This window comes from Punica granatum, chromosome 5 (assembly GCF_007655135.1).
Source record: "Punica granatum isolate Tunisia-2019 chromosome 5, ASM765513v2, whole genome shotgun sequence".
NCBI classification, from domain to species: Eukaryota; Viridiplantae; Streptophyta; class Magnoliopsida; order Myrtales; family Lythraceae; genus Punica; species Punica granatum.
In genome coordinates, this window is record NC_045131.1 from 17,844,592 (window position 1) to 17,860,181 (window position 15,590).

The 15,590-nt window shown below is 39.6% G+C and overlaps 1 protein-coding gene across 1 annotated transcript; it reads right to left on the minus strand.

Annotated features, from left to right (window-relative positions):
* Positions 1–10,279: 10,279 nt before the first annotated feature.
* LOC116206823 (probable L-gulonolactone oxidase 6) lies at positions 10,280–15,131 on the minus strand. Its single transcript, XM_031539635.1, has 5 exons — positions 14,277–15,131; positions 13,773–14,042; positions 12,373–12,628; positions 12,177–12,278; positions 10,280–11,207 (listed from the first exon to the last, which is right to left on the minus strand). The coding sequence occupies exons 1-5, from the start codon at positions 14,772–14,774 to the stop codon at positions 10,486–10,488; spliced, it is 1,848 nt and encodes a 615-aa protein (XP_031395495.1). The 5' UTR covers positions 14,775–15,131; the 3' UTR covers positions 10,280–10,485.
* Positions 15,132–15,590: the final 459 nt, after the last annotated feature.

The window sequence follows — 15,590 nt, forward strand, 5'->3', positions numbered from 1 at the left end:
CGGACCCACGAGCTGCAATGTAGCCGCCACATCAGACCCAATGCCCCCAAAACTCCCAAAATAATCTCATCTTCCTCTTCGAAGATTAAGTGAATATTGAAGTTCTCAGGTCCAATTGATTCCTTAATCGTTCTCATCTCCCTCCCTTCTCCTTCAATAAGCTCTTTCTTATCTCTGAATGAAGATTTGAAGGAGGTTGTCGAGCATCTGACATGGCTGGTCTATCGGAAATTGACAATAGAATCTCTTCCACCGTGTCTCTTGAGAAGCAACTGTTGATAACTGTCTCCCACTTACTAGTTTCCTAGCAATATTGGCAAATTAATCGAGGATGACCGAAAAAGATGATCAAAGAAGTTGGTCACTGAAGATGATCGAAGAAGATGATGAGGATGATTGAAGAAGTTAGGGTTGGGGGATTTGATTTCGGGGATTGAAGACGCTGACCCTAAAACCCGATAAAGAGGATTAGTTTCGGATTTGAGGATGATTGAAGATGATGAGGATGACCGAAAAAGAGGAAGGACAGGGAGATATAGGGGAAATTAGGGTTCTTCTGCGATACAAGGGGAAGAAATGGAGGAACTAATTTCGGGTGAGATTCAGGATTCGAATCTGTCACACTTGGGTTGGGTTTGATTTGGTTTCTCGGGTTTGACCCGAGTTGGTGGAATAGAGACCTGATGTGGTGGCCACATGTGCAGCTCGTTGGTCCGTTATCGTCCACGTCGGTAATTTAACGGAAAATGTAACGGCCTTGTCACGGAGTGCCATTTTTGAGACATAATATAAAAGTTGAAATATTTTATGTCAAAAGTGAAAACCTCTATCAAAGTTGAGACAAGAATGAAAACTTGTATTTTTTCTTGTGTAATTTACCCTTATAATAAATAACAATTAATAAAATAAGATAAGAATAAGTAAAATTATAACGATTTTGGATTCATCGTAATCTAGTTATGACTTCACACTCTAATTAATTTATAAAATTAACCAGTGGCAATAAGCGAATATCTCTCACTAGGGTCATCATGAAAAATAAGTAATAATGGGACATACGTCACACTTGCACTTGATACAAACTCCTCCCTTTCCCTTATATTTACTCCATTTCTCTCAATCCGAATAAGGGTAGACGACATACTCTTCCTGGTCCACAGAAATAGCCCTTGTCCGGAGCACAATGAGTGTCCATGGAGCAAATACTTAGTCCTTCCAATGCGCACCCGTCCTTGGTTATTTTCACCCCTTGTTTCAACCCAAGAATTCTATCCGTCCGCTCATTTGAGAATAGGCCTAAAGGATCGTAAGCCTTTTTAACTTCAATAAACTTCATGGCCTTCTTGTATTTTCCAATCACACGGTTGAAGGCTAGATTTCGATTCTTACCCCAGTGAGGTAGGGCACCATACTTGACTAGTGCCATCTGCTCTATGTCTTCAAGTACATCCTCGTAGAGCCTTGGGCTCAGAGGGTCCTTGCTTCTATAGTAAGTGATGTCAAAGTCGATAGAATCCTTCTGCTTGCCCAGATAGGCAGGTGAAGCTTTCACGCCGCATGAGGATGCCATTGTAGAGCTCGACCCCACACAAAGATTTGGGCTCCATGTTGACCAGTTTCTGCACATCTTGGATAAAACTCTTGACCATGGAGAGGCTTATGCTGAATGAGGTTTGGTGAAAGAACTCGCCTTTAATTTTGGGGTCCCAAGCGCATGCTGTTGTCCACCTATTTTCTGGACTATCGAGGCAGGTCCCCGATGACTGGAGTCGATTTTGATATCCTATCACCGGATATCGGGTGAATATCTCACCTGCAATCATTTAGACCAAATTAATTAATTGTATAACAATGCTCAAATGATTAAAGTCTATATTTTGAGGCGGTGCACTCACGTACAAAAAACATACTGGCGCATACACACACATATACAACATATATATATATATATATATATATATATATATGTATATATATATCTTACTACGGAGATAGAGCTGTGACACCCGTTTTAGGTAGGAAAAATTCCAGGACATATCACAATTTGAATACAAGTATCACAGTGCATCATATTTCAAAAAATTAACATGTTGCATCAAGAAAATTTTGAAAATTTTCACTGTACATTATATTGTTACTCTTCCGTCCAAAATGGGATTGAATGGTGACGTTACAATATTTTCAGGGACATATTCCATAAAATAAAACTTGAGAGATTTAAACGAAATAAAATGAAAAATGTAAAAAAAAAAAGAAGGGGCTGATCGGGAGCGCCCCCCGGCCACCTGATACCCCCGCCGGCAATCGACCCCCCAATTGGGGTCTCCGACCAGCTCAAACCAGGCTAGACACCCCAATCGGGGGGTCGACTCCCAACGGGGGCGCCCCCAACCCCCCCACTTTGGGGGATCCGACCGGCCGGCTTAGACCAAGTCGGCGACCCCAAATTGGGGTGTCGATTGCCGGCGGGGCCCCCAATCAGTTCCTTCGTTTTCTTTTCTTTTTTTCTTTTACATTTTTCATTTTATTTCGTTTAAATCCCTCAAGTTTTATTTTGTACAATAATGTCCCTGAAAATGTTGTAACTTCACCATTCAATCCCATTTTGGACGGAAGAGTAACGATATGATGTACAGTGAAAACTTTTAAAATTTTCTTGATGCATCATGTTAATTTTTCGAAATATGATACACTGTGATACTTGTCTTCAAACTGTGATGTACGGTGTCATTTTCCCTTTTTAGGTAAGGTAGAAGAGGAATCCGTGAAAAGCACTTTGTCTCAACTCATTTCAAGTTTTTTCCAAATCCTCCCCAAGAAATACTAATCAGATTCCATTTACATGCCAAGAGAGTTTACCTCTTTAGATTTTTCGTTCAACTTTTTGTTGAAAAGCTGTTCAGAAGTAATTCACATAAAATGCACTATCCTTGAAATAAAAGGATTGGTTGGACCGGACTGGGGAAAACTTTAGGCTGGACTTAGTCCATAAAACCATACCCGTTAAAATAAGAAAAAGAAAAAAAAAAAGGGTAAGGAGACTTGTTACAATGGCATCGCCCTTGACCTGAGATCAAAAGGTGTTGGATTTGATTCTCCTCAGTAGCACTTTATGTGTCCTTTTGCTTCCCTTTCACATATTTTCTTCTAGACCAATGAGCCTCCGTTGATACTGAAATATAAGCAAAAAAAAAAAGAACAAAAAGAAAAGATCTGATCGATTTATATAGTTGGTTGCAATAAATACCGTTGTTGGTCTAACCATATGCTGTGGCTACGAGTGAAGCTGTAACCAGCCTTGCTGCGAGACACTTCCCTGTCGCATCATTCCTCAATTCTTGATTTTCCTCTGAAAGAAGGAAAAAGGACAAATATGTACACATGAAGGATTCTAACGAGGCAAATAATGAACACAACCATAGTTCCACTGACCCGTGGATCTACAAACTAATAACAGGAGCAAAGGGGTTGGTCGAAGTGCTATGGAATCATACCGACCATTGCCAGATGTATTGAGTGAAACGCGATCATCTATCCAGTAGACTGCTTTGTGTTGGCTTGGGTACCAAATTATGTCTGCAAATTCGTGTTTGTTCCCCAAGCTCACAGCTATATCTCCGAGATGTACATCGTCCTTCCTTACTGAGTAAGTTATAGATCTTTTGAAAAGTGGCTGCAGCTTTAGCGTTACCTGACAAATTGTATTTAAGGAAACTATTAGCATTCAGTTCTTATTTTTTGGGAATAAGCTAATTTTGGTTTTCAATTTGTAACTTTTTTAGTCTTAAACCTTTCTTTTTCCTGTATGCACCACGGCATTCAGAATTCCAAATGTCCCCGACTAATCCAATTCGAGTCAGGTCAGTCTAATAAGGTGTAAAGTTCTCCAAACAATTTTTTTTTATTCGTAAGACTCAAATCCAAGGCACTTAAGGTAATAAGCACTGAACCATTTGAACTAATCTACGATTGGTGTCTTAACCTATTTTTAGATTGAACCTAGTCCTCAACTTTCTCGAGTTGGTTCAGTTCATACTATTATTTCTAATTAAAAATGCTAATGTGGCATTTTATTTAAATGAAAAATTAACTTTAAGAACATTAAAAATAAAAATAAATTAAAAAGAAAAAAAAAGAGAAAAAGGAAAGCAAAATTCGAAAATCGAAAGGGAAGAACGAATGGAGCAGAGGGGAGCCTCGCTCACAGCAACCCCTCTCCCTTCAAGGCTGTCTGCAAACCTATGTTCCACCAGCAATCGAGGAGTGGGAGGGGGTGGCTACCAGCGAGGCCCCTCCTCCCCAAATAGCGAGATCCTAATCCGATTCTAAAATGACATACCCCAATAAGGGGTGGAGGGGGGCTTGCTAGCCGTCATCCCTCCCTTTCCGAGTTTGCTAGGACCCTATAGGTTGGGTAGCAACTTCGAGGGGAGTGATGGCCGCCGACGAGCCGCCTCTTTCTGCTAACTGGGAGATCTCAGTACAAGACCGAATGAGATCTCCCTATTAGGGGAGGAGAAGACCTTGCTAGTGGGCACCCTTTCCCAACAAAGGTCGTTGGTGGCCAGTAGGTTTGCCGATGACTTTAAAGAGAGGGAGGGGTGACTGTCGGTGAGCTCCCCTTTGGCCTGTTAAAGTATTTTTTGGTTATTTATGAAACAACAAAATTTCAGAATAAGATTTCATAGGTCGGTGGGATAGTTTATATTCTGGGGATTTTCTACATCCAATTTACATACTATCGTGCACTTTGTATCCAAATTTCAGACTTTAACCTAAAAAGAGGCGAATTCTCTAACGGAGGAAGAGAAACTTTTCTTTATTGTTGCTGCAAGGATGACTGGTGGTAATCTTTCCGGAATCTGAAGCGACAAAGGTTCAGGTCCATCCATAGTATTATTTCTCAAGTTGGTTCATGGTTATTGTTTCTCAAGTTGGTATAACTCTGTTTTTGCCTAAATTGTTTCAATGAACATTAGCTTTGGATTTATTAGCAGGAAACATTGCCCAAATAATAGTACAAGGAAAACGATTCCGAGCAATGAAAACTAAATTGATGCCCCTGTGCATGTGATCACGGAGTTCTGCAAGTCCATTGGGGCAGACGCAAAACAGCGGCAAGGACTGATTTGACTGGCCAAGAAGAACGGTGAAAGGCTCGGGTTCCTTTCATAGAGGAGGAATTCCACTGATTATATCGTCTCCCGAAAAAAGGAGAACAAAAGGAATGGGGAAAGGGAATATAGTTGCAGTTGATGTTAAGCATTTAGTTTCATGTACTTCTCTTGATCTGTTATGCATGGAACATTAGAGTTCAGAGATTACTTTCTCTTGCGTTTTCCTCACATAAAAGCACTCTGTCATTCTTAAGATTTTAGTTGTAATTGTTCCATGTTCTGCAATAAAAATTCATAAAAAAACACGAAGTTAGGCGATATTCATGAACATTACATTATTTATTAGATGCGCTACAACGTAATCGGCAAGCGTATAGAGTTTGCTATAAGGAAATTAGGCGAAAATCATGAACATTACATTATTTATTAGCTGCACTACAACGTAATTGGCAATTGTATGTTAACTCTCACTCACTCACTGTAAGTTTACTTGAAACTCTCAAATGCACACAGAGATCTGTGGTCTCTTATGCATGCCAGAAACCTACACTTATGTTTGTGCAGTAACTCGAAAACAATGTACTGAGAGAGAGAGAAGGAAGAAGAATGATGAACAAGTTTCTTCATTCATCAACAAGAAAAACAACCACACACACAGAGTCTGATACATCCCATACATATAGACATAATAACTACTAGTAACTGCCCTATGACTAGTCACAGTTCAAATTCAAATAAAACATACACTTAACTATCTAAAGAAAATCAACTGACTTCGACTTAACCAACTTGCATACAACATAGACAGCTTTAACAAATAGATAGACACAACATAGATCTGTGACTGATCCATTCTTCCAACACTCCTCCTTGGATCAGGAGTTGATACAAACACCAATATTCTGTCTCAAATGATTAAATCGACCAACACTAAAAGACTTAGTGAAAATGTTTGCAAGCTAGTCCTCTGAGCTACAGTGTTCCAGCTTTACTTCACCTTCCTGCTAGTGTTTTGTCTTCCCATGAAATACTGAATTTTGTGAGATTGCTATGGTAGCTTGATTATCCACATATAATGTAGTAGGCTCCTCTGCACCAAAACCTAGATCCTTCATCAAAATTTTTTAGCCATACTGTCCGATTGACAACATTGGTTGCTGCAACAAACTCAACCTCTGCAGCGAACAGAGTGACAATTTCTTGCTTTTTCGAATTCCATGAGAAACAAGCTGATCCAAGAGAGAAACAGTAGCCCGATGTGCTTTTCATGTCATCTAATGAATCAGCCCAGTCACTGTCAGAGTAACCATGTAACTTGAATTGATCACTCTTATTGAATTTCACTCTAAATGATGGAGTTCCCTTCAAGTACCTCACCACCCTCTTTGCTGTCACCATATGAGTTTCACTAGGACAACTCAAGTATCTCGAGAGCAAACTGACTACATATAAGATGTCTAGTCTTGTAGCAGTCAAATACATCAGACACTCTATTAGACTTTTGTACTTGCTAGCATCTGTGGCACCTGATCCATCATCCTTCTTTAGTTTTTCTTTCAGGTTCATAGGAGTCGAGGCACTATTGCATTCTTCTATTTTGAACTTCTTCATAATCTCCTTTAGATACTTCTTTTGACAAATGAACACCTCATTCTTTCTCTGCTGGACTTCCATCCCTAGAAAATAAGACATCTCTCCCAAGTCTGTCATCTCAAATACCTTGTGCAGATCACCCATCAACTTTTCCACCTGAATTTTATTGTCTCCAGTTACTAAAAGATCATCAACATACAATGAGAGTATCACTATACTGTCCATTTCCTTCTTCACATACAATGTGGATTCACTCAAGCTCTTCTCAAACTTCAAATTCTGCAGATAAGTGTCTATCTTGTTGTACCAAGCGCTAGGTGCCTGTTTTAGACCATAAAGGCCCTTTCTGAGTTTATAGACCCTACCTTCTGCTCCTTTTACTTCAAAGCCCTCTAGTTGTTCTACATAGATTTCCTCCTCGAGCACCCCATTTAGAAAGACAGACTTCACATCCAACTGGTATATCTTCCAATTCCTTTCTGCAACTATAGCCAAGAGAAGCCTTATTGTGTCAAGCCTTGCAACTGGTGCAAACGTTTCTGAGTAGTCCACTCCCCATATCTGAGCATACCCCTTGACTATCCGCCTTGCTTTATACTTGTTTACACTCCCATCAAACTTGAGTTTGGTTTTATAGACCCATTTGAACCCAATGACTTTCCTGTTCTGAGTTCTCTCAACTAACTCCCATGTTTGATTCTTCCCAATCATGTTGAGCTCTTCTTGCATTGCTGCAACCCATTTCCTATCTGTATTAGCTTCCTCAAAGCAAGATGGTTCAAGTACTGCTACATTACACCTTTGGTAAACATCAGCCAATAACCTTGTTCCTCTTACTGGTGGATCATCACCTGTTTCCTTGACCGAAACTTCTTCAATTTGTATCTCAGTAAGTATGATATGTGGCACACTCAACTGAGATTTCTCCTTTACAGGCTTTTGTTGAGTTCCTGCATTCCAGTTCCATTCCTCATCTTCAAGAAATTTGATGTCCCTACTAATGATCACTCTCCCATTTGATGGCTGATAAACTCTGTAGGCTTTTGACTACTCACCATATCCAATAAACACTCTAACTTCTCCTTTCTGATCAAGTTTATCTCTTTTGACAGAAGGAATATAAGTTGAACAAATGCAGCCAAATACCTTTATATTGCTCAAAGATGGCTTAACCCCACTCCAAGCCTCCAGTGGTGTCTTCATCCCCGCTGCCTTGGTTGGCAACCTGTTTTGGAGGAATACTGTAGTATTAGCAACTTCAGCCCAGAAACTCTTGGGCACATGCTTCTCTTGCAACAAACATGTAGTCATGTCCATGATACTCTTGTTCTTTCTTTCAGTCACCCCATTCTGTTGTGGTGAGTATGGAACCATGAGTTGATGCTTGAAGCCAGCTTCTTCACAGACTTCTCTGAATTTTGTTGAGATATACTTTCCTACAATATCTAATCTCATAGTAAGTAGCTTGCATCAACTTTCATTTTCCACGAGCCTTTTGTACTTCAGAAACACCATGCTAACTTCTGATTTTGCTTTAACAAAGAATATGCATCACATTCTGGTGTAATCATCAATGAAAATAACAAAATATTTACTGCCATTTAGTGACTCTTCTGACATTGGCCACAAACGTCTGTGTGGACTAACTGAAGTTTCTCAATAGCCCTCCATTGACTCTTCTTGAAAGGCAATCTGGTTTGCTTCCCTTCTAGACACGCCTTGCAGTTCTTCAATTCCTTGTGCAGTAAAAGTAGCCCCTCGACCGTTCCATGTTTCTGCATAAGCATCACTCCCTTGTTGTTGAAATGCCTAAGCCTCCTATGCCAAATCTCTTCTCCAACTTCCTGACTAGACATAGCAACTTGTTTCTCATCCGAAGGGTTGAATGAGAAGCACTTCTCCCTCATGGGAATCTCAAATAGAACTTGTCCCACAGCATCACCAATCACACATTTCCCCTTCTCAAACATCACTTTATAGCCTTTTTCAACCAACTGACCAACACTTAGCAAGTTTTCGTCTATTTCTGGCACTAATAGCACACCAAAATCAATTTGGTGCATGCTGGAACCTCGAGCATCACATCACCCTTACCTTCAACAACTATGAACTCTCCATTTCCTATCCTTACTCTAGACTTTACAGACTTGTCCATTGTTCTAAACAAGGCTTCCTTACTAGTCATATGATTAGTGCATCCACTATCGACTAACCACCCATCCTTGACTGCATTTGAAGCAAAGCAAGTTACAAAAAAGAATTGCTTTACCTTAGTACTTGATGCATTGTGACTTTCTCCCTGATGCTCAATGTGTTTTTCTTTGCAAATAGCTTCCATGTGTCCAATCTTGTGACACTTCCTACACTTTACATCCGGCCTTCTCCAACACTTAAAGTGAGCATGTCCCTTCTTTCCACAATGCTTACAAGGACCAGAACTCCACTTCTTTTCCTGGTTCCATGTGCGGGTGTTTCCTTACTTACCAGCATCGCTGTCATACCTCTTTTGTTGTTTGCCATTTCTTCCCCTTCTCATATGAATTCCTTTTCAATTTTGCTTGCAGAGCACCCTCTACTGGCTCCTCCTTTCTCATTATCCTTCTCTGTTCCTGAGCTTGTAAGGCACTGAGAACTTTAGAAAGCTTCAAATCTGACAGTTCTCTAGTATTTTCAAGTGAGCCAATTGTTGCCTCAAACTTCTCAAGCACATAAACTAAAATTTTCTGGACCAAAGTTTCATCACTTATGTTGGAGCCCAGAATTCTCACTTTGTTTGCAATCTGCACTTGTTTCTCCACATATTCCTTCACTTCCTGTCCTTCTTGCATCTACAACTTCTCAAACTCCCTCAACAAATTCAGTGCTTTCATGCCCCTTATTCTCTCGTCTCCTTCATATTCATCCTTCAGATAATCTCATATGGCTATTGCAGATGCAAACCTCATGATTCGAGTAAAAATTGTAGGAGAAACAACAAAGTATAAGCATGACTTAGCTTTGGCCTTTCTAGTAACTCTCCTTGTGAATCCTGATCTGGTTGAAAGTTGGATTTACAGGTAAGGGAGCAACTTCGTAATCTTGCAGCACTGCATCCCATAGGTCTGCACCCTCCATGAAAACCTTCATCTTCACTTCCCATGTTTGGTAGTTTTCTCCATCAAAAACTGGTGGAGTGATACTCGAGAAATTGGGCATTGCCACTATCGTACCCATCAACCCTGTCCTTAAGATCCTTTCAAAGCTCTGATACCACTGTTAACTCTCACTCACTCAATGTAAGTTTACTTGAAACTCTCAAATGCACACAGCGATCCGTGATCTCTTATGCATGCTAGAAACCTGCACTTATGTTTGTGCAGTAACTCGAAAACAATGTACTGAGAGAGAGAGAAGGGATAAGAATGATGAACAGTTTTCTTCATTCATCAACAAGAAAAACAACCACACACACAGAGTTTGATACATCCCATACATATAGATATAATAACTGCTAGTAACTGCCCTATGACTAGTCACAGTTCAAATTCAAATAAAACATACACTTAACTGTCTAAAGAAAACCAACCGACTTCGACTTAACCAACTTGCATACAACACAGACAGCTTTAACATATAGATAGACACAACATAGATCTACGACTGATCCATTCTTCCAACATCGTATGGAGTTTGCTATAAGGAAATTAGGCGATATTCATGAACATTACATTATGTATTAGTCGTGCGCTACAACGTAATCGGCAACCATATGGAGTTTGCTATAAGGCAACTGGAGTTAATGCTTCTTCGAAGTTACATTTCTGCATACTCTAGCATTGCTGAACACTCTGCCGGGTCTGCAAAAGTAGCCCTTGTTCGGTGCGCAGTGAATGTCTTGAGAGCAAATGCATAGGCCTTCCAATGCACATCCCTCCTTGGTTATTGTCACCCCCTCCCTTAGCCCAAGAATCTGATCGGTCCACTCACTCGAGAAGAGCCCTGATGGATCGTAAACATCTTTTACCTTGAGAAATTCCGCTGCCTTCCTGTATTTTCTGATTACCCCAAGGAATGCCAAATTTCGATTCTTACCCCAGTGGGGCAGGGCGCCATACTTGAAGATTGCCATCTGCTCAATCTCTTCAAGTATGTCCTCGTACATCCTGGGGCTCAAGGGGTCCTTACTCCTATAGTATGTGATGTCAAAGTCAACTGCGTCCTCCTGCTTGCCAAGATACGCAGGTGAGGCTTTCACATATCTCATGAGAATGCCATTATAGAGTTCCGTCCCACACAGGGACCTGGGCTCCATGTCGACCAGCTTCTGCACGTCTTGGATGAAGCTCTTGACCACGGACATGCCAATGCTGAATGTGGTGCGGTGGATGAACTGGCCTTTCACTTTAGGGTCCCATGGGCATGCCGTGATCCAGGCGTCTTGGAGGCTATCGAGGCAATACCCTGACGATTGGAGCTGATTTTGATATCCAATCACCGGATATCGGGTGAATAACACACCTTCAAGAATTCATGTAAGTCTAATTAAAATACTGATTGGACAATCCTCTTATAATTACTAACTCTTTTCGGGTTAATTTTCCCTAGGCTGCACAAATGAGGGGTTTCTTGCTAATTTAATTCATATGAATTTTCAAAACAAAAGCGGGTTCTATTTTCGAATTCTAATCGTTATGATATAATCAGAAAGGATTGATTATCCCTATATTCAGCTTGGATTGAACTTGGGTCAAGTTTTCCGTGTAATTGAACTTATCGTGGAAGTCAAGAAGATAAGGATTGCAGCAACCGCAATCAAATAGCATATATATTTGTAGCAAGGTTATAACTTGTTTATTTAGGTATCTAATAGAGATCTTTTTGTGTAATTTGTGTAAAATGTTTGGTCTCAATTAAATATCGCCAACAAGGTTTCGTAATTGACTAAAAGATTTATTTATTTATTTTCTAATAGGACAGATATAGGTCTTCGTCAATTTTTACCATTTCTTTGACATTTCAGAAATATAGGACTGTATAAATTTTTCGAACAATGCGAAAACTAGCTACAATTATCTTTAAAAATGTTGATCGTATGTTATCACTGTATGTCATAAAAAAAATCAATCTGATAACGTATCATTGACTATTCGAATCTTGGCAGTGACCTCCATAGAAATCCAAGTGTCCGATGGGTGATCTATCTCAACTATTCAGATACATAAATTTGACAAATAGGATTAAGGCGAATAAATAATATTTGAGAGCCTCGTTTTAGTAAAATTTTGAAATCATAGTTTTTTTTTTACAATAATTAGAAGGTTGAAATAAATTTTTAATTTGCTAAAAATGCTAGAATGATATTTACAATTATATTTTTCCTCATTTTATCACTGAATTTGTGGACATATTATCTAAAACTTTTTTCACATAAGTTTAACCAAAAAAATAAAAAAATACTTTTTAAATATTAAAGATAACCATACATACCGTCATTGGTAAGTCCATATGCCGCGGTCAAGAGTGCACTTGTGGTTAGCTTTGCATTGGAGCACTTCCCGTCCGCGTCATTCCTTAATTCTTGAGTTTCCTCTGAAAGAAGGAAGACGACAGATATCATCTGCACACATAAAGGAATCCTACGGGAAGAACATCAGTAAACAGAGCCATATAAATTTTAATTCACCTGTGGATCGGCTAGATCCTAATGCGAGCGAGAGGGTGGCTCTAAACGCGATAAAATTGTACAGGCCATTGCCGGGTGTGTTGAGTGGAACACGATCGTCCAACCGATAGACTGCCTTGCGTTGGCTCGGGTACCATGTTATGTCTGCAAACTCATGTTTATTGCCAAAAACCGCAGCTTCATCCGCGAGGTCAGAGTCGTTCCTCACAGCGTAAGTTACGGACCGCTTAAAGAGGGGCTCCAACTTTAGTTTCACCTAACAAATAAATCAAGGGTACCGTTGGCATTAAAACATTATTTTTGGGTTTAAAAAAAAAAATCATGCTTGCTATAGAAGTACACGTATGTCCTCCATTTTGGAGAGAGGTGTGTTATGGGTGGATTAGGATATAATTATTATGAAAAGACGAAAATGCCCCTCATTTAGTATCAAATTTATGAATTCTGGCATTGAACAGCATTTGTTTTTCTTTTTTTTTGGTCTGAGTCCCGTTGAGGAAGGAGGAAAAAGTATAAGATGAGACTAAAACACCAAATTGGCGTGTGTTAGCTCCAATGAAATGTTGAGAAAAATATAAAAGAAATAAGTGATGTGGACTCCACGGGATAATTTGAATAAATGTTGTAGGCTCCACATGATAATTTGGGAGACAATGAATAAAGACTTACATACCACATTGGATGTGTTAGTTTCACATTCTCTCAAGAAGAAGAGGGACTGTGGGGCTCGACCTCCCTCTCCTTCTTCTCCGATATGGTCCTTTCTTTAAAAAATTTTGTTAAAATTTTTTGTATTTATTTTTTAAATTGATTTTTATTTTAACAAATTATAAAATATTTTTAAATCCCATCCCATTTCAATCAGTAATCCTATCCTATTTGAAGGTTTACCTGTGAATCCCATTTCGATCCAATAGTACTGAAAAACAACAAATAATCCTGCTGAGGAGTCGGATAAATTTCTTATAAAATTGGGGGTCATTAATAACAAGCAAATTTCAAGATTCCAAGGACTATGGTGGGATTTCAACTAAAAAATAAAAATAAAAATACAATGGTGGGAAAAACACTTCTAGGGCACTATTTGTAGTTGCTCTTACGTATGAGAAATTATAATGTGGAGCATCATCTCGTGGAAATAGAGTGGTTAATCAATACAGGTACGTCTTTGTGTAAGCAACAATAATATTGGTGCTATATAGACGTGAAGCACCTTCTCCGTATACATACTACTAATAAGAAAACATATTCTTATATTTATATTACGGCCCAAAGTCTGGTTAATTGATAAGATAAGAAAAAATAAATTAAGAAACACCCGAGAGTTTTATTGGTGAGAATGAAATCATAATTTTTTTTCATAGTGATATGTACGTATTTGATGGGTATAAATACTGTACCTGAGTAACAACGCCAAGAACGCCAAGTGTGACTTTAACAGCATTAAAATCCGAATGCGTCGAATTGAGCTTCCTGAGCATAGCATAACCGTATGGAGCCGCTGCGGGGGTGACGATTGTGATCTCCTCGGCATAGTCATGAACGGTGCTTCCCCTGCCCCACAGAGAGCTGCCATGTGCCCCTGTGGCCATCAGCCCACCCACCGTGAGGCCCCACCAGTAAGGCGTGTAGGGCAGCGCCAGGCCGGCCTTGGCCGCCTCGTCTATAACCTGTTCATGGAATATAAATATTGCAAAGAGAATGTGGGAGACATCTCAATGCTGAACAAACGTGACAATAAAGGACGCCAACAAACAAGAAGCCAAAGATTACATGAATAAAATATAACAAGGATCAAGCCGGTTCCTCGAAAGGAATTTATTTCAGCAGATAGACTGAGAATATGCATGATTTTAATGGAAAAAAAATCAAATATATAATGGCAAACGAAAGAGATTGAGCACCTGCCTCAGAGTGACCCCACCCTGTACGCTTATAGTCATGGACGCGGCGTCCACCTTCAACACTCGGTTGAGATACTTGGTGCTTATGAGCAGGCCATTGTCCCCGTCAGAGCAGACCATCTTAGGGATGCTGTGAGAATACCGAGTCGCCACTTTCATTTTCCTTCCGGCCTTTGTCGCTGCTGCAACTGCCAACATGACCTCTTCCTCCGACCTTGGGAAAGTCACATTTCCAACCCTGCACGTGCTTCGATCTGGGAACTCCCCGAATGAATTCGTGACGGTGCAGTTGTTATTATTTGTGGAGGAAGGGCACTTCACAGTATCTTCCGGGGGACTCGAGCTTACGACAGTGCATATCATGAGGAGATGGAGACTGTGGATACAAATACGGACTCGTCCGGCCAACATGGTTTCCTCCTTCCAGATTGCAGGACTCTGCGCGAATGATCTAGTGGGATGATTTTGCAAGTTCTCTTCCTTAACGTATGTGTACATATATATATATATATATATATGTATATATATGTAAGCAGTTGGAACGCATTCTTCCCGTATATCCGCGTCTCTCCGTGGTGCTTAGGATGTATTTTTCTTTAAGGGACTACACCCCAGGCTCGTCTGATTGCTCGTTAAGACGGGACTTGTTTGAGAAAGACAAGTGGGATCGAGGGCTTTTCTTTATTGTTTTTTTTTGCAAATAAGAACCATAAATATACGTACAAAGGGATGGAGGAAGGGAAATTAAAATGACGGGGAAAGTCGCATTGCTAAGACCTAAATTTAAAATCTTTTGATCCTAAATCGAGAGTGATACTCAAATAACTCATTTGAATGTAGCGGATAACAGCGGGCTCGAGAATTAATGCGTATTCATTGGAGCTAGTGATTCATGATATGCTCATATCAGTGACATTATTTTTGCTATGATCAAGGAAACATTACCAATATACATCCTGAAAAATAAAAAGTGATCCCCAACTGTAATTATAGTACTTGTAAAGAACTCAACAGAACCCATTTTTCAGAACATTTGTTATTCCAACTTCTTTATATTTTATTAGTTTTATTTTATTTTTAAATTAATATGTCTGCGTCTATCCAAAAGGAATTAATATGTCTCAAAGTTGATAGGGCATTCCGCTAATATATATGTATACTACATATAAGTTTTGGTTGGTCTGATTTCCGAAAATAAATATAATAATAAACTAGTCATTTAACCCACGCCGCGTGTTGTGCGGGTGTCTGCATATGTTTATTTTTAGTTAATATTTCATAAATTAAATGTATAAACTTTATAGTAATGACAAA